The sequence below is a fragment of the Berghia stephanieae genome, chromosome 1 (genome assembly GCF_034508935.2).
Source record: "Berghia stephanieae isolate SIO BIC M18660-M18661 chromosome 1, UCSD_Bste_1.3, whole genome shotgun sequence".
Taxonomy (NCBI): Eukaryota; Metazoa; Mollusca; class Gastropoda; order Nudibranchia; family Aeolidiidae; genus Berghia; species Berghia stephanieae.
In genome coordinates, this window is record NC_088360.1 from 48,138,528 (window position 1) to 48,158,851 (window position 20,324).

Sequence of the window (20,324 nt, forward strand, 5' to 3'; positions counted from 1 at the left end):
GATGGAATCTCCTTTACTTGGCAAGTGAAAGGTCGTGTTGTTGTCATTTTTTGAGACCACCATGCATTCGTACTCAGGTGTAAAATGAGTACCTGGTCGTTACCTGGTCTTTTCCGAAAAAAATTGTAATAGCTCCTAACAGCCATGATGTTGCTGTTGGCCTGTGACCGCTTGTAAAGCTCATTGAGCACGTTTAGTGTATATTGCTCTATATAAAAGCTCAAGTTTTTTAGACATCTTTTCAGAAATTGGAATTTTTTTCGGGGTTGTTTTTTTTTTTCGTAATGGTTTGGATTATTTATAACACATTATCTGGCAACCCTGAAGTAGCCTAAAGCTTGGGAGGGGGTTCTCCGGTTTGATAAGAGATTTAATTGCAAAATATTTAGCTAATTTTCGATGTCTCATTAAGTGCTAACCTTTGATTTTACTGGGATGTGATATAATGGGAAACCAGCAAGTTTGACAGTCTTGGAGTTGGACGGGAGTCTTCGGCCAGGACCAATAGTGTATTCATTATTCAGTCATTCACAACAGATTATTAATATTTTTAGTTGATATTGTTATTGGTATCTCTACTGTAACTGTATATCAATCTAGAACTGATTCCAGATAGACAGGTGTCGATTGACGATTGGAAAAATGATCTTTGTTTGACTTAAAAATTGAATATTACAATGTCACATAATCACTGCTGCATTATTTTTCACAGTATCTGAACGTGCTGCTTTCACTTTCATATCTATAAATATAAATTATAAAGTTATAAAGAGCAGAGATCAAGCTTTCTATTAATTCGATTGAAATCTAAATCAATGTCTAGTATTAGAATCTAGGCACATTATTCAGGGTAAAAAATCATAGTTTGATAAAAATTATGTCTTTAATTTTTTTATTTTTTTTTTTCAAAACTGAGGGAGCAAATAAATAAAAGTAGAAAAGGCATCTCTAGATAACTCATTTTTTATCTAGGCTCCTATGTCTTCTATGCCAAATTTTATCGAGATTGAAGGCAGCGCAGTATGTTTAGTTTTGGTCACCAGTGACCAACCCTCTTTTCTCCATGCTAACGTCCCGTTTCAATCAATAAGTCCGTTTTTCGAGAGGCTGCCCAGTGGGGAATTCCCAGTCACAGATTTTGGGCTTTTACTTTTTGCAATATAGTAAATTTTGAGTAGTGAAATCATCATAACTTTGGAACCGTTTATCCTAGATCTAATAAAAGTAAGGTATTATTAAATGTTTTTAAAGGCCTATCTGAATGTCTATTTAAAAAATAATTAATAATTTTTATTTTTGAAAAAAATATCAAACTACCTATTACTATTGCTATTACTATTACTATTAATATTAACAGTTGAATATTTGTTTTGAAATACAGAAAATAACGATTTGATAATATTATAGAATATTGAACGCTTGTGTTGTACAACCCTAATAAAATTGCAGACGCACAATTTATATACTTTAACATGAGGTGAGCAAGGACAAATTCTAGAGAGTTTAGAGTGTTACTGTTGGAAAATAGACCCCCTCCCCCCCCCCCCTCCCCTTTTCCGATGAGTTCACCATCATAATCACAATCAGTATCAGAGTGAGCTGGGGTTGCTGAATTCAGCCTGGCCTGAAATATCAAAACTTCCGTATTATCAAAGCAAAGGATCGATCGCCACTATGAATATGAATTGAGATATCTGGACAGGATTGATAGTAATAGATGATGTTCTGCTACGTTTGAGCTGCATATTCTATCAGATCGAAGATGGATGTGGTTTTGTCGGTCTTGAAACCTAAAACCACTCATGTTTCACAACCATACAGCTCTCAGCTGTATGAAATTTTGCTGCTGGACAGCAAAACTCCTCCAGGGGAAAAGGTCAGTCATCTTTCATAATCATTGATACTGTTTTCTGTCATATTTACAACCCTTTAGCTACAAATATCCTTTATATATTTCTAAATCCAATTCAGAGTCTTATTATGTATCCTTTGGATTTAATCTCTATGATATAAATATATCATTTGTTGTATATAATAAGGTTTTGAAATGATAATTATTATTATTAGGATCTAAGTCTAAACATGATTTAGCTCTGTCTGGATTCCTGTAGTTTGAAGAGTGCTCATTAAAAAGCCAAATAAAGAAATAATATTGTAAAATAGAAACAAATACTTACATTATTTGCAAATGGGAGTATCTATTATGCTCATAATTACATGCACACCAAACAAATTTTGCTATACGCATGCAATTGACCTTTTTGTGCTTAATTGTCGTGTGACCCCTTGTTGATATGTGTGTCAAGCTAATGACATGGATATCTTTTTTACTTTAACTTTAATCAAATTCCGGGTTATTTAATTGATATACAGAGAATATAACTTTGAAAATTACGTTAGTCATCATATAACCAGTCGAAACTAGTCTAATAAGCATTTCACACGTTCCATTTTTGACTCAATAACTTTTTAAATGCTGTTTTTGTGTGTGTTTTTTTGTCCCTGTCACATTTACGATAACCATGAGCCAACACTCGTGTGAAAATTACAATTATATAGGAGATAAGAGGTAATAATTTTGAAAAACCAGCTTCCTTTTTTAAAAAATGAATTAAGTAAATAAATGGAAGTGTCATTTAGTTATTTATTTCTTGAATTCCTTTCATTTTTTAATTGAGCAATTCCTGTCCTCTCCATACTTTTGCTCTTAATGAAAGACCATAACTGTTTGTTGTATCTGTACCGTCGACTATCATTTTGTTCACAAATTCTGTGTAACGCTTTTCTACTTTGCTTTTGGGCTGTGTCTTTAATTTCTTTATACATTTTAATGTTTTTCTCTGATGGATATTTTTTCTTAACAACCTTTGGTTACTGTGTCAATCTAAGGGTCATTATTTCATCTTGTGTTGAGTTTTTTTGGTATGTTTTCTTTTATGATTGTACGCACATTCCTTCTTACACATTATCACAACTTACTGATTCCCATCATTTTGGAATGATGTCTTTTAAAAATAGGTGCAAAATCTTAGAATTTCAGATTTTATGCATGGGATGTCAGCATTTTTCCATAGAAGTAGAAGAAAAAGTACCTCTCGTTTTGGTTTCTTGCGTCTAGGCAGATTTGTTTGGAATTCTACTATTGGGATATCATGGTCACTAATGCTTGGGGTCACATCTACGTTCAGAACTATGTTGGGTAAATTGGAAAATGATAGTGCAACAATGGCACTATCCCTAATATTTTGGTCTATGACCTGATGCAGATTCAAGTCTCTGGAGGTTTCAATGAAAAGATTGTTTGACTCTATGTTGTTTTGTACGTTTTGTGATGTTTTTTCATTTCAAGTGATGCCAGGTAGGTTAAAGTCCCCACCAATGAGAAAAGAAGATTTTTTTATGTTTTGATACAGGCATGTACAGTGTGTTGCAAATATTCCTGCCATCATCAATGAAACAATCGGGTAGTCTGTTTATTGATCCTATTATGGTTAGTGGTTTGCTGCCGTTATGTAGTTTGAAAAAAAACAACCATTCTTCTGTGTTGTCATTATTCAATTGTTCGCTGGTAATGATGTTAACAGCTATAAGCATGCCACCTCCTTGTTTTGCTTTCCAATCGTTCCTATTATATATATTATATTCAGTGAAAGGCAGCTCCTAATTTTTCACGTTTGGTTTTTACCATGTTTCTGATCCAATGATAATGTCTGATCTTTCTTTGTATATTGTTTCTGCTATTATTTCCCATTTATTTAAGATATTTTAACAATTCACTATCATTATTTTTAACAAAGGTTTAAAATCTGACGGTATGTTTTTTTCTGTTGATTCCACGGTGTTTAAATTCATTCACCAAGGCTTCGGTCAGTATAATTGTATTACTACTGCTATTGTTTGTTTGCCCGAGTTCGTGACTGCTATAAATAAATTTAAGAATCGGTGACATTGTCATAATAATAATAATAAGCACACAGTTGTAATAACATTGGACTGGTCACTCTCTGATGATGAAGTGATGAGAAGTTCACATTATAACAAAAAAACAATAATATCCTTTCTTTAAAAAATATAGCCTTGTGGAGAACATTGTGCTTATTTGAGTCAATAAAAAAAATTGTACGGGGCACAACTCTACTTAAAGATTTGAAAATTAGAAATGTATTTTTTACAGATAGATAAACAGATAACTTGATTTCCTTTTATAATTTAAAGTCAGTTTGAAAGTTCGTTAAGTCAAACAGATATCATAAAAAATTTACCGACAACACTAACATTCTCAAAATCAACCAATTTCTACACTGTAAAAAGTTGTCAGTTTGGCGTTTTTAAGCAAATCGTTGTATTCGAAATAATGTATTCACTTAATTACTTTAAGGATTTCAGACCTACACTAAGTTTTCAACAGTTTTCATCTATTAATGACATCAAGTATTATTATTGCCCCTTTGATGCTTTCAATGTGATGGTTTCGGGTGGATATACCCAGGTTTAACTTATGGCCACACCCTCAACTCTATCTGTCCAGTAGAGTCCTTACTTCCGTTGTGTTGTTGATTTAGCAGTGATCCGTGTTGTTATGTAGTAGTGTGTTCTCATTGCATGTATGTTTGTGTGTGTGTGTGTGTGTGTGTGTGTTGTGTGTGGTGTATAGTTAGTATGCGCTTGGCTAAGAAGTTCACAACATTGCCATCCGGAAGTATATCGGACCAACACACAAAACTGTGCGCAACCATGATCGTTTATTTTCAGGTTAATACAGCTTAGTGAGAATTACTCATAAACGCGGATAGCAAAAAACAATAACAAAGACCTGAGTGACGTCATCTTCGAACTATCTATACATGTGTGTGTGTGTTTTGGAATGTGGTTGCGTGGGGAAAAAAAGTACAGAAATTCCTGAGCGAGGATGGGGGGGGGGGGGGGTGTTTGCTAGGAACTGTCAGATTGGCATTGTTCAGCAAATCGTGGCATTCATACTGATATTATTAACTTATCACATGAAGGTATTCGGATTTACAGAAATTTTAAACAAGTTTCACCAATTAACAACATCAACTAATATTACTGCTGATATTACTGTCGTTTTTATGCCATCGATGTGATAATTATTGCCCTGGGAATTTAGTTAAACGTTGTCGGCAAACTGTCAATTGGTTCTGTCTAGCTTCTAGCCCGAACAAACCCAAAGTAGACAGATTCGGGACTTGATATTTTTCGCGTCTGCTTCAGATTTTCATTTGACCTCACATAAGTTAAGTAAAGGGGAGACATTCCAAAAGCTCCTACATCCCCAGTATTTTTTCACCGTTGATCTATTGTCAGGCGTTTATTTATTCAATTTGTCATCATATAGAAGCATTTAGAAAACTCTAGAACAAACCTTGATAGATTTATGAAAGTTTAAAATTTCCTAATTCGACCATTGTTTTGATTCTCGGCCGCCATTTTAATTTGTGAAGTATTGAAGGTAGTGCAAAGCAGTCCGAGGGTTTTTTTCTATTAGGGTTAGCCATAGTCTTAGTAAAGTTGCTAGGGTGTTTATTTTCCTATTAGGGTTAGTTAAAGGCACTTGGTTTTACTTTTTCTCTGGGTTAGTTGAGGGAATATTATTTAAGTTGTTTCCCTTTGTAGGAGCTTTCGGAAGGCCTCCCAAGTAAAGCGTGGTAAAGACTTGCGACTTATTGATATTGATATCTACTGACTGATAAACTAAAATCATGCCGAATAAAGCATAGCAGCGACGACAAGCACATCGATTAAAATGTGCATCTAATCGTAATCAAGCTAATCAAGAAAATGATTCAGGCAATATCGAATGAAAATAGTTCTTTCCCCGCGAAATTGCGGGCTTTTTACTAGTGGTTTAAAAGCTTACACCCCAACACAGATTTCTAAAACTATTGAGACATATATTTTGGCAACTGTTGAATATTGGTAAAAGTAATTCTTATATATATTAGTTCCTCTGAAAACAGGTAAAAATACAAATCCGGTGAATAATTCCCGTCAAGGTAAAATAGAAATAAACACTGTAAAAGACTAAATATTTATAAAGATCACAGCTGGACACAAAACACGTTCTCATGCCACACCACTACACACTAAAATTGATTATCAAAATCAACTTAACCCTTTATTCACTTGGTGATGGTCGCAATCAGGGTTGCCAGAGGGTCCAAGTTTCTCGCTGCCAATTTTGAATAAAAGTGGCCAGATAAAACTTCACATTGATAACAACCACTAACACTGTGACCCCCTTGAAAAACACATAAGTTTTAATCATCAAAAAGATCGACTAGACTTGAAAAAAAAGTTGTTTTTGATAATTAAAAAAAAAAGAGAGAATTTATGATAGAAATGCATATGTGACCATCTGACAGCCTTGGTTGCTATTATGTGCATATAGAAAATGCCACTTTCCATGCACGTATCCAGGCATGTAATTACATGTGTATAGACTGCTGGCATCTCGGCAGCCAACAAGAAACATCAATAAATAATGTGAGATTTTTTGTTGTTGTTTTTTTTACATATATATAATTTATTATTATATTTATAATAATATTTATAATATATATATTATATATATATATTATATATATATATATATATATATATATATATATATATATTATATTATATATTATATATATATATATATATATATATATTATAATAAATACTTATATATTATTTATGTTATTAAAATAATTATATATTAAATATTATATTAATATTGTAACATTGAGAATATATATATTTATTTATCTTTTGAATAACACAACATATCATTATGAGTACCATATTAAAATTTGCTCTAAAATTTCACTTATTCTATTGATTGCAGGTGAAACCAGCCAAATATATGCCTATGTTCCCTACAAGTGCCATAGATGAGGAACCTAGAGAACTTGTCTTGACTCAGCTTCACAAACTCACTGGAATTAAAGGTTTGAACTCTTTAATATGAAATACTCTAATCTTTTTTAAAGAATTGAACATTGCAAGTGTTACATTTAATTATTAATGCTAATCATAGTCACCTAGCATGTTCCTCTTACATTCCATCTCAGAGTTAGTTATCTTTAATATTTATATTAGTCTGTAAAAATGTAGAGAAATTAGAGAAGCAGTTGGAAGTTAATGTGCAATTTAGAATAGGTTAGCGTGTGGTAAGTTCACCAATGAATTAATTTGCTGTAATCCTCCACACCCTAGTAAAAAAAGCAAAATGAAATATATGTACTCTCACCCAAAAAATGTCCATATTTGAAGGACAAGACTTGAATGTATGTATGAACATTAGTTTACAGGAAGCTACTGATAATGACAATTAAAACAATCATAGGTTGGCAAAATGAGATGTGTTAATCAATATGTTTTGACATTTTTTAAACTTTTAATTTGTTATGGCATTCCTACAAAAAAAAAGTTTCCTGCTTTGAGCATTTAAAAGTCAAGGCCTTTGTCATATTATAATCAATAATGTCTTCTTCTTAAAACCAATCCTTTATCGGACAATACATATAAAAAGATAAAAACAGTTATTTCAAAATTATCTACATTTGGACAAATTTGATATGCTCTACCGTCATCTTGCAACATAACTTGTGCCAGAAACTGGACTCAAAATTATATTATTATTTAAAGCTGGTTCAGTTCCTTAGACATGATGACATTAGTTTGGTCAAAGTAAATAAGTTTACAACCCATGTCTTCTCAATTCTGATCTGATCATATCACATTTTATAGTGACATGTCGTCTTAGTAAGACATACAATTGGTTTATCTTCAATCTTAGACTAAATGAATCTTCTTTAAATATTTTTGAACTTCTAAAAATGTTCATTTTCCAAAAGCAAACTACATTTAGTAAATGGGGTAAATGGTTCAATGAAAGGCGAATGTGAAATATAAGCCTTTTACGAGGTCTTCCATCTCAAGAAGGAAATATTAATAATTCAGCAGGTGTATTTATCAGAAAGTACATGATTCGGATTTGAAAGTATATCTGGCTGTGATCCCTTTTCATTACTCTGGACCCACAATGTGTCATATTAAGTACAAAAATATTGTGAGAAAAGGAAATTTTGTTCCTTAAAGTTTAATGCATACTATGAAAAATAAAATTAAGATAAAAATTTGGTGAAGTTACTCGTCAGTGGCAGTGCATTTACCAGCTGGTGGGTGAATTTATCCAATAGCAGTGACAGATATGATATAAATATTTGTTAACAGTTCTTTAAAATTCATCTCATTTGTCAGGATAACTGATAGTTAGTGTGGGCAATTTTGGTCGCTCATGGGAGGCCTAAAGTGAGACATTGAATTGGTGGCAAAATTACCAGCTTCTACCTTACATTTTTGAAATATGAAAAGATTTCGGCAGAAAATAATGATTCCCAGCATTTTATGAAATCTTACAAATTATACAATTAGATAATAAAGGTAGGGGATAAGTGATGCATTTGTTTAGGTATTTTCCGTGAAGAGTTCTAATGGTACCTGAAATACATAATACGAAAAAGGTACTCAAATGCCAAGGGTAATGCAAACTTGACTAAAAAGAATGACATGAAGTTATGACAATGAATATAATATCCCATTGGTCATATTTTATATCTTTTGTATTTTAAATTTAGGTGAGAGAGCTTTACAGTTGAATTGGAAACAAGAGAGTTCGGGGTCATCACGGGAGTCATTATCCCAGTTTTCATTATTTTTTGTACCAGTAGGGGTCAATGGTAAGAATGTGTAGTTTTCCTCTAATTTTTCATTATTCACACTTTTACTTTAATAACCACATATCACCATTATCATCATCAACAATATATTACCATTTTTGCTATAATTAATTAGTGACATTTTTCTATCAATTATTATTATTATTATTATTATTATTATTATTATTATTATTATTATTATTATTATTATTATTAATTATTATTATTATTATTATTATTATTATTATATATTAATATTATTATTATTATAATTCTTTCTTTCTCTATTTATTTATTTTTATAATCATGTTTGTTGTTCATGTGGTTTTATTCATCATTTCCTATTTTTTAAACAGAAAGGATAAGTAAGAAAGTGCTGGAGCAAGCCCAAAATTCGCCTGCATTCTATCCTCTAGAATATGTGATTGAAGCAATCAACAACAACAGTGTCCAATTTCCCTCCCCCACAAAAACATTCCTGCTACATTTAGAAAGGTAAATTTTGCTAAGATGATAGGTCGGTTGTAACCATATCATTTAACATCATGATAAAACTGATACGTCCAGTTTATGGCGGGCTGTATTTAATTTTGAAACCATAATTTTGAAATGATAGATTAAAATTATCTTGCAGTTACTTCGCAGTCACTCATATTGTCCACCATCACCCCAGTAGATAAATAAGGCCTCACCCTTTTTATATGCATTGTTTTACAAAAATTATGGTGTGAGTTTTGATGATGGGATATTATTTGTCCTTTTCTCTTTTTTTTCCTTTGTTTTTTCCATTGCCATCACATTGAGACTAGGTTTTCAATTTTTTGGTACATTTAGATACAGGGTCTCCAGCAAGTCGGGGAAATCAGTGGAAAAAAGACCTATGTTGCAATTTTTAATTAAATAAAAAATTACCCTATGTGACACCAATTTTTTGTCGATTGGGATACCCAATCAGTCTGCAGATCTTGAAAAAAAATTTGTGGTCTTGAAAAATGTTTCAAGATTTGACTGGGGACCCTGTAGTTAAATGAAGGGGGTGGGGGGGAGGGGCATTTCACACCAATTTTTGGGTGTGTATATTGATAACGTTTGTCATAAGCAAAGACTATTACCATTCAAAATGTTAATTTCTTCCTCTTAACTTCTAGACCAAATTAGCAAATGACGGGACAAGTTTGTGTGTCACATGAATTACCTCAGAAAAACGAGGACCAAAAGTATTATCACACAGCTGCCTACAATCTGCGTTTTATGGAATCATCCTGCAAAATTACTGTGTGTCCTGTTTTACATTTTTAAGTTAGCTAAAGAATTTCTGAATACCCAGCATGATTTTTAAAATTACATTATTTATTTTATAAAAATGTGGTGTTTGATTAATATGATTTTTCTCTCTTTGTTATTTACTATCAGCTGGTTGAGAGAAAAACATCAAACAGCAACTACAGTCGAGTGCCTTTTCAGACCACGAGCAGAATTTCGTGTCCATATGACTGTTCATAATCCAGTGTTCATTCCAAGTCGTATCAGTACAAATGGAGAAGTGTCTGCCAGCACCAAAACTGCTCCATTTCCACCAAAGATACAACTGACTGCCAACGAGGCCTTGGCGAACATGCTGTCTATAGAAAAATGTGATATTGTTGTCATGAACCCACTATTTGGGTCTGGATTACCATATAAAACCAAGGTAAGTCCAGGTTGTTATTTGCTTGGGGCTTGTTTGTTTTTTGTTTTGTTTTTTTCATTTCCTTAATCTCTTTTTTTCAGAAATGTCATCGTTGGTATTATTATTATTATTATTATTATTATTATTATTATTATTATTATTATTATTATTATTATTATTATTATTATTATTATTATTATTGGGATGAATGGCTCAGCAATGTTAAGCATGATCAGTGGCTGGATGAGTGAGTGACCAGGGGAAATGCATGTCCCTTCAATGTGTTCGTGGGTAAGGCACTTAACACATATTGCTTGACACCAGTCTTAATTTCAAAGCTGTCAGTAAGCTGATCTTCGTGTACAACCCTGCAACTTGATCCTTCATACATTGCCATAATGAGGTTTACTAACTTCGCAGGGAGTCCATAGTGTGCCAGAATTCTCCACAATGTTACTCTGTCAATACTGTCAAAATCCTTCTCATAATCCAGAAAGTTGGCAATAAGAGGAGAGTTCCATTCTATAGACTGTTCCACTATGACTCGCGGAGAGGTAATCTGGTCGGTGGTAGAACTTTTTTTTTTCAAAAGTCTACCCGGTCGCCCCACAGTTTAGCATCTGTTACATTCTTAATTCTTTCTAGAATAATACGATTGAAAACCTTTCCTGGGATAGAGAGAAGAGTGATTCCTCGATAATTATTACAATTACAGAGGTCCCCTTTCTTTGGAAGCTTGACAAGATGTCCTTCCTTCCAATCCTTTGGGAATATCCTGTCATTCTTTCAAATTCTCTCAAATAGTGGGTGAATGGCCTCAGCATCAACTTTTAGAGCCTCCAGTGGAATCTGGTCTGGTCCAGCAGCTTTCCCCCTGTCATCCTTTTCATCTTGTTAATGGCACCCACAATCTCTGCTATCGATGGTGGATCACAGCTAATTGGTAGCTCATTCCTTGCAGGCAAAATTTGCCTGGTGGTGGCCTGTTCAGAAGGCAGTTGAAATGTTCCCTCCATTGCTTAGATTGAGGCTCTTTTCCAAAAATAGTTTTCCCATCTTTGTCTTTGACTGGTACCTCTGGTTTTCCATATTTTCTCGCAAGTGTCTTGGTCGTTAAAGGGTCCTCCTGTTGCTGCTGCTTCTGCTTTCTCTGCAAGTCTGTTCATGAATGCTTCCTTGCCTTTCTTCACAGATCTTTTGATTTCCTTAGCTGTGGCTCGATACTGCTCTTGTCCATCCAGTCTTGGAGACCTTGTTCGACTTGCATTCACTTGTTCCTTCCTTGTTCTCCTCTTTTCAACAAGGTCCACGATGATTGGACTTATCCATTCTTTATGTTCCGATTTCTTTACACCTAATACCTCGTGACAAGTTGTTAGGTAGTCTTCCTTGATCTTGTTTAATACAAGTAAAATTCCATTATTATGACATGGCATATCTCATTTTTCATGTTTCAGGTAAACAGATATGAAATTAACCAGTACTGGCCAAGAGTGCCTGACTACAACAGTATAACCGTTCCATCTCAACCACCACCGTAAGTAAACTATTAGTATTAGGGGACTCTGACAAAGGTTTATGCTCATCTTGAAGGGACCATTTGTTTGATTTTTTATGTTACCGAAATTATTACTTTATCAAATTTTGTTAAAGTTAATATTCATTTAGGGTGAGGAGTGGCAGTATTGTTTCTATCAACTTTTCAAGTGGTCGTAAATGTGAGTGAAGTTTTGGTAATTTACTAAGGCAATAACCATACAAGAATTTTGCCATCACTGTCTTGCCCGTGGAAACAAGAGTGTAAGGTTAGGGTAAAAGAACAGAGATGAAGTATGTTGTAAGGCCAGTATTAAGGAGAGGTTAAAATGGCGGTTTTGGGGGATAGGAGAGGTATAGCTGACATTAGAGCTAGGTGCATTAGAGGGTTGTACAAAGTGATTAACACATATAGGTTGGGACATTGGGATGATGAGGGACTCTTAATTATTATATGTGGACAGGCTTTAACCATTATCAAAATTGATGTGCAGAACATAGAATATAGAAGAAATCCTATCACTTTTATTTCATTTTGAAAAATAGATTTGGTTGAGGTGGCAAATAGAAAAAATCAGACTAAAAGGTAAAAAAAACTAGGAAAATGATTTTTTTAAAAACATTTTAATGATAATTTTGACCCAATCCTTCGTGAAACGTTAATTGCATTTTTAGTAAGACATAAATTGGGGGGATTTTTTTTTCATCTGTTTTCTACCGAATGTATGTTTCAGAGAGCCTCGTTGGAGAGACAAATACCCTGTTCATGCTTATGCTGCAGAAGGGGACCATACAGAAGTAGAGATTTTATTGAAACAAGGTTACAAGCATTCTCAGCTGGACTCGAACATGTGGGCCCCTATACATTATGCTGCTTGGTGAGTCTTATCAGAGATTTTAATTTATAGAAAGATATTTCACTATCAACCTGTGCACTGACAAAATATTGTTTGAAACATCCATAGCTCTCTCTCTCTCTCTCTCTCTCTCTCTCTCTCTCTCTCTCTCTCTCTCTCTCTCTCTCTCTCTCTCTCTCTCTCTCTCTCTCTCTCTCTCTCTCTCTCTCTATCTATCTATCTTTATCTTTATCTCTCTCTCTCTCTCTCTCTCTCTCTATCTTTATCTTTATCTCTCTCTCTCTCTCTCCTCTCTCTATCTTTATCTTTCTCTCTCTCTCTCTTTCTCTCTCTCTCTCTCTCTCTCTCTCTCTTTCTCTCTCTCTCTCTCTCTCTCTCTCTCTCTCTCTCTCTCTCTCTCTCTCTCTCTCTCTCTCTCTCTATCTTTCTCTCTCTCTCTCTCTCTTGGGATGATGGCTCACATATGTGTTTGTAGCTATATCTTTTTCCTCTACAAGCATATGTAAATATAACTGAATCATAGAATTAAACGAATGAGAATACGTATGAAGCCTAAAAAGTGTCCACCAATGAAAGCATTCAGCGCCATTATATCTTGGGCTGGGAATGTAAGCATTACCATTCATTCGGTCTCTATGTCAACATAACGACACAAGAAAAACAACAAACAATATCAAAATCCACAATAAAATGTTTCAGAACTGTTGCGTATATTTATGGCACAATGAAGCTGTCAAAAAATGAAGTTAGAGAATGTGTGTAATCATGTATTATAATAACCTATAATGTGTTTTCTAACCACCACATCATCACTGTCACTACTACTACAACCACCATTACCACTTCATCACTACCACAATTACTACAACCACCACCACTGCATCATTATCACTACCACTACACCACCACCACATCATCATCACCACTACGACCACCACCACTCCATCATCAACACTACCACTACTACTTCACTATCACTACCACCACTATTACAACCACCCACCACATCATCATCACGACCACTACAACTGCAACAACCACCACCACATTATCATCACTACCTCTACTACTACAACCACCACCACAATATCATCACTAACACTACTACTACAACCACCAGCCCCACATCATTATCACTACCACTACTACTACACCACCACCAGCACATCATCATCACTACCACTACTACCACAACCACATCGTCATCACGACCACTACTACTACAACCACCACCATATCATTACCATTACCACTACTACTACAACCACATCGTCATCACTACCACTACTACTGCAACCACCACTACCACCATATCATCACTGTTACAACTACTACTACAACCACCACAACCACATCATCATCACTACCACTACTACTACAACCACCACCACATCATCATCACTATCACTACTGCTACAACTACAACCACCACCACATTATCATCACTACCACTACTACTACTGCAACCACCACCACCATATCATCATCATTGAAATATTTATTTTTTTTTTAATTGAGCTTTATATAGTGCAATATCTACTAAATGTGCTCAAAGCGCTTTACAAGGGGTCCCTGGTCAACATTTAACATGTAGGACGGGACATGACGCCTGTTAGGCGATATTACAATTTTTCGGACAAAGACAACTCTGTTAACGGCCAGGTACTCATTTTACACCTGAGTACGGTGAGAGAATGTGAGTAAAGAGCCTTTTCCAAGGACTCAACTATGCGCCGAGCGCGAGGCTCGAACCCAGGACCTTCCGATTCGAAAGCGAGTGTCATACTACTAGACCACATAGCCGCGTCATTACCACTACTACTACAAACACCACCACCACATCATCATCACGACCACTACTACTACAACCACCACCACCACCATATCATTACCATTACCACTACTACTACTACTACAACCACCACCACATCATCATCACTACCACTACTACTACAACTACAATCATCACCACCACCACATCATCATCACTATTACTACTACAACTACAACCACCACCAAAGCATCACCTCACTAACACCAGTACTACAATCACTACCATTAGGTTTTGGAGCTTTACGTCATTTGAAATAAGGAAACTTCGGAATTGTATTTGGCATTGTGTTTATATATCATAATATAATTCTAATCAGTTATCTATTTAGAACTAGATACTATACAATATGTATGCCAAATACCACCCAATTCCCCTTTCTTGTGTGCGGGAAATCCTCTTTCGGCATTGAAATTGAGTGTGAGAGAGTCATCACTACACACATAAACAACAGAAACAGTTTAAAAACATGACTATGACACGCAACCACTCACACACGAGGCTATACTATTTATCCTTTTCTCTATATAGAATAGGACAAGACAAACAATAGCTTGACTCTCGCTACACTTCGCATTGATGTTTGTCGTCTCACGAGTTCAACTCTCGGTCGACCTGTCAATATTCCTTTTTGCCTCGGACGTAATCATTAATAGAATGTTGTGTGGTTTTGACCGTGAAGAAAACCTTAAGAAGTCACATTTATATCATTTTAGAGACATCGTTTTGAATAATTTTGAGTTAAACGAGCGATCAGGAAGTTATTTTCTTAGATTTCATGAACGGCCGATCGGCGCTTGTTTACTATAGTAACGCGATTCCCAGCCAATGTCTCAATGGCAGATATTTTTCTCATCGAGGCCGCTGGTTGGTTAGCCAATAAGAGCACCGTACGGTTTCCATTGGGTAAATTCCTTGAACTGAATATAACTTTGAACCTATAATATAATGGTGAGATCGTTTTCTCTAAAAGCTCTTTTTATCATATGATTCATCTGTTTATAGTTACACACCTTTTTGTTTTAATAAAGAACAATGACAAAAATCACTCAATTACTGGTGGGGGGAGGGAGTTGTGTAAAGAGTAAGATTTTAGACCAGGCTGTAATAAAATTGAACCGCTCATATAAAAGGATTTACCCACATTTTCAGGTATGGGAATGTTCCTGTTGTTGAGACATTGCTTGCTGCTGGTTGCTCTCCCAATTTATGTGATGGGAAAATGACAACGCCACTACATATCGCTGCTCACAAAGGTCTGCCTCAGCTAGCACAATGCTTATTAAGACGTCCTGATATTAATACAGTGAGTGGAAACGTTTGTTTGTGTCAATTAGTCATTGGAAACAAATATTGATAAGAACTCTCCTTAACTCTGTATCATAAAGAAAAGATTCTTTAAAAGACAATGAATGAAGAGTTCAAATTTGTTTTAAGTTGGCTTTTAAAATATCAAAAGCAGCTAAGATTATTGTTTTTTTAAAATAGAGGAAAAGAACCTAACGTGGTACATGAAGATCTGTATACTGACAGAGTTTAGGTGCTTAAGTTCCAATTGAACAATTGTTATCCTTTTTTTTTTTTTACGAAATTCAATTTAAAAAAAAAATTCTTTGTTTTGTTAATTTGATAATCTCTAATTCATCTGTAGATCTCGCCCCCCCCCCCCCCCCTCCCCCTTTTTTTTTTCCACACACATACAAACACACTTCTATCTTTCTATCTTTCCCCTGTAAGAGCAAACTTAAAATCTTCCAGGTCGTGAAAAAAATGATTTAAAAGAGAATGTGAAGAAATTTTCTCCAAAAGTCGTTAATTTTCTTGAAGAGAAATTAATTCCTTATTCACTAAAGCTATCAATTATTAAAGATTTCAAGCAAACAAGTTGAGATGAAAAAAAAAGTTGTTCCTCAGAACCATGCGCCACATATTTATTTCAGTTTTCTGTAACTTTTGATAGATAATACAACATGAAGTCGTCAAGTCTCAACCTTCTCTAATTTGTCATGACATTGTAATATATGGATATATTTTGACAATATTAGGGACAAGTGGTTTACCCCATCGTTTTTCAAAACACATTTATTTTCATTCTTTATCACTTTTTTTAAATAGTCAAAGCCAAGTTTCTGTCATAGAGTTTCATATTAGTCCTTTTAATCTTTAAAAAAATGACATTTTAGTAAAAGAGATCTAATGTAGTAAATATAAATGATGTACCTTTGAAAAACCTTTATTTTTTCTTTTGGGGATAACACATTTTATGTATGTAGGAATATAAATTCAGTGTAGAAAGCACATACTATGAACATAATCTGAACTCTCCTAATTCAACAATGAGGATTAATATTTTTCTGGATCTACCATCTCCTTATTTGAAATGTGAAGAGTGGAGCTATTTTTTATTTATTTTACCTTTTTTTTTTTTTTGATAATTGGAAGTATTAATTATCTCCGGAATGTTTTACTAATTCAACAGAGCCTAAGGGACAAAGAAGGGAAGCGTCCAATTGAAATATGTCTATCTGTATCAGATAAAACAAGTCGCCATGAACAAGTAGAGCAACAACTAAGAGAAGCTTCCTCTAGGCCAGTATGTTTATATTATTATTTTAGTGCAGAATATAAGGCATTTTTTGTTTTGGGAATTCTTTAATTTTTTACCAAATTAAATTTGAGTTATGAATATGCCTCTATATATGACCTTTTTTTTTCCATTCTTTAATTTCCCTGGTAGGGGGCACTTTGTTGGCAATAGAGTGCTACCTATTTTTTAACTAATTTTTTAAATTTTGTGTGTTTTAAATTGTTCAGTCACAATATTAATAAATATTGAAGAGATTTGCTCAGTTAGTCGTTGATGTGAGCATGAAAAAGTTTTAATTTTTTTTATTTTACTTTTTAATGGTTACAAATTTATCCGGACTGTATGAACTATGTTGCAGCAAATACCTTTTTGTTTAAAAGTGGTAAAAATAGATATTCATTGGACAAAGCAATAAATGGAAACGGAGAGGGTAGAAGAGAATTTTAGTGATGATCTTTTTTCAAACCCCTATTGAGAATATATTCATCTTTTAAAATTTTATTTGTTTTTTTTTTTTCATTTTATATTAACTCTTTCAGTGCCTTTGGCTACACTGTGTGGCCGCAGCAGAATCCTGTTCTACTGGCCAATGGCCGCACAGTGCGGAAGGTTTTGAAAGACAAAAACAATAATATAATCCAATCCTACTTTCTACAAAAGTACTATGAATTGAATTAATGGTATCATTTCTTTCATCAGAACATTCAATTGGCCCTTGGGGGGATATTTTAATCAGGATTTTGCACGAATTTGAAAGTCACTTTGTCTTATCTTGTCATTCTTTGTCTTATCTTGTCATTCTCATGCTGCCTCAATCAGGTGTCAGCCATTTTGTGACAGAAAAGCGAATATAGCCTCAGCGCTGAAAGAGCTAAATTAGAAATATAAGGGATTAATTGTGTGGCATTTTCTCTTTCCAATAAAAGACCACTCGAGGGAAGAGAAAGAACAATGTTGACATGCCTCATTCCATTGTTTGTCTCTCTATAGAGTCTAATCATCGAGGTGTTTTTGATGGACAACAGCAGCAAGACATTACAATTGACATCAGGTTTCAAGACAACAGTCGAACAGCTCAACCAGCAGATGATGAAGGTATGTGAAGTAATGGGTAATAATTTCTTTATTGATAATGTAGAGGGTTGTCTTTTTGTTTTTGTTTTGTTTGTTGTTGTTGTTTTTTTTGTTTTTTTTTTTTTTTTGTGGGGGGGGGGGGGGGGGGGTTCTTTGGTATTTGTTTTTCGTGTTTTATTCATTAATTTTTCCTTCTCTTTTTCTATTCTGCATTATTTTTATCTGAACCTTAAGCAATAAATTTATGGCATCTAGAAAAACTAAAAGTTTATAGTTTGAAATTGATACTTATACATAAGTAGATAAAGATTATTATGGGTTCTAGATCTCCGGAGTATTTCAGATTTCCCCCTTTTTTTTTTTTTATCACATTTTTACATTTCAAGTTGTTAAAATGTTGATGTTTCTTAACTCATTGATCTTGGTCTTGATCGAGTTAAATGCTGACTGCTTTTAGGTTGTTTTTTTTCAATCTTAATTTGTAGTCATTTTTACGACTTGCATTGATGAGCATATTTTATTTCATACGGTCAGAATTTTATCCAAATTTACAATGGGAGACACATGGTTTAAAGGATGTAACTTGGACAAATATCTTATTATCAAAACTCTATTCATCTTCTTGTTGTGTGCTAATATAAGGAAGTTTGAAACAGATAAGAAATTCTTTCAACTTAATGGTCTTAGCGCATTGTAGACAGAGGTTTTAAAGTTTACACTTAAGACAATAAAACAGCTGTGACAATCGTATTTGTTTATTGTGGCCTATTTCCTCTGTCCTGGATTGTCTATTTTTGCCTGGATGGTTCACACTGATTGCAAAACTCTTGCCCTGACTTTGTTTCCAGAAGAAAGCACCTTACATACATAAATCCACTTGACTCTGATGTGAATTAAATCCATGACTATAAACAGTGACAGATATTGTAGAGAGCTACTACAAAAAAAAAATAAGGTGTCTAACAGGCTTTTTGTACTATATATGGAATGAAAAATTGATGCTTGGAAATAAATGAAGCATAATGAAGTGTTTTGGTTCATTGTGGAATGCTTAATATAAACATGCACTTTATTGTCTTTTTTTTCCAATTGTGAATAGGAATTCAATCTGCCTAAGAGTTACACAGATGTTTTTACTCTATGGATCTGTTCTAAAAGTCTTGGTATGTTTTTTGTTTCTATTGAACTGATTTAATTTCAGAGGTAAAAATATAGATTTTTTGAAAAAAAAAAAAAAATTATATCACATTTTGATTTTCTACGATTTTTATATTTTCTAATATAATCAGATTTAAGGTAAAAACTGCTCAGCTTGGGCTCTTTTTAAATTTTTTTCGTTGTTGTTCATTTTGTATATCAAATTTAATGACATTGAATGCTGTTTTTATTTTTATTGCTCAAAAAAAAAAAACTTGTGATGTACTCAAAGTTATGATAGCATTTTGTAAAACTTGTTTTATTTTATTCATATTTTTCACTTCTCTTTCTGTTTTTGACTGACAGAGCTTCAGTTAAAACTGGAACATGAGGTTGTCAAAGAGTTGAGGATTTGGCAGAAACGTTGTGTGAATATGTTGACTGAAGCAAATCCATCAGAAGAGGAACCAACCCTGACTTGGAGGAAAAATGTTAAAGTGAGCGTGGAGAAGGAGAAAAAGGTAACACATTAATGAAATAGTTTTTACTATCGTCGTAAACTAAGTCATTGATTCAGAAATGTGTTGGATATTAATGAATGAATTTTTAAAAACCCCAAAAAAACGTAGATATCCCAAATATATTGCCTTTTCCAAATGTCACTTTCATTTTTTTAAAGCTTAAATAGCCTATTTTTTCAAAATTATGTTAATGATTGTGTAGTCTTTTTGAAGTGAAAGAGTTAATTATAAAATAGTCAGTAGTAATTGATAATTCCCTCCAGAGCTTTATCCACTTTGTTTTAGATATAATTTTCACCGGATTAAATGCTCATATTATATGATGATTTAGACAACTTATGAAAATTATCTTGAAATATAGAGATTTTTAAAAACTTATTTTACCA

General features: G+C 33.8%; 1 protein-coding gene across 2 annotated transcripts in view; it reads left to right on the plus strand.

Moving 5' to 3' along the window:
- Positions 1-307: 307 nt before the first annotated feature.
- The window catches only part of LOC144976690 (krev interaction trapped protein 1-like), a 34,314-nt gene continuing 14,297 nt past the window's right edge, over positions 308-20,324 (plus strand). The window contains exons 1-13 of one of the 2 annotated variants that reach the window (XM_078921045.1): positions 308-356; positions 1,382-1,876; positions 6,851-6,953; positions 8,646-8,747; positions 9,083-9,221; positions 10,140-10,416; positions 11,853-11,932; positions 12,666-12,809; positions 15,772-15,925; positions 17,099-17,212; positions 18,197-18,301; positions 19,380-19,443; positions 19,784-19,938. In XM_078921045.1, the coding sequence (XP_078777171.1) occupies positions 1,763-1,876; positions 6,851-6,953; positions 8,646-8,747; positions 9,083-9,221; positions 10,140-10,416; positions 11,853-11,932; positions 12,666-12,809; positions 15,772-15,925; positions 17,099-17,212; positions 18,197-18,301; positions 19,380-19,443; positions 19,784-19,938 (1,551 nt within the window). In that variant the 5' untranslated portion in view covers positions 308-356; positions 1,382-1,762. Of the gene's footprint in view, positions 510-1,381; positions 1,877-6,850; positions 6,954-8,645; positions 8,748-9,082; positions 9,222-10,139; positions 10,417-11,852; positions 11,933-12,665; positions 12,810-15,771; positions 15,926-17,098; positions 17,213-18,196; positions 18,302-19,379; positions 19,444-19,783; positions 19,939-20,324 lie in introns of both variants that reach the window. The other variant, XM_078921037.1, reaches the window with a different exon arrangement.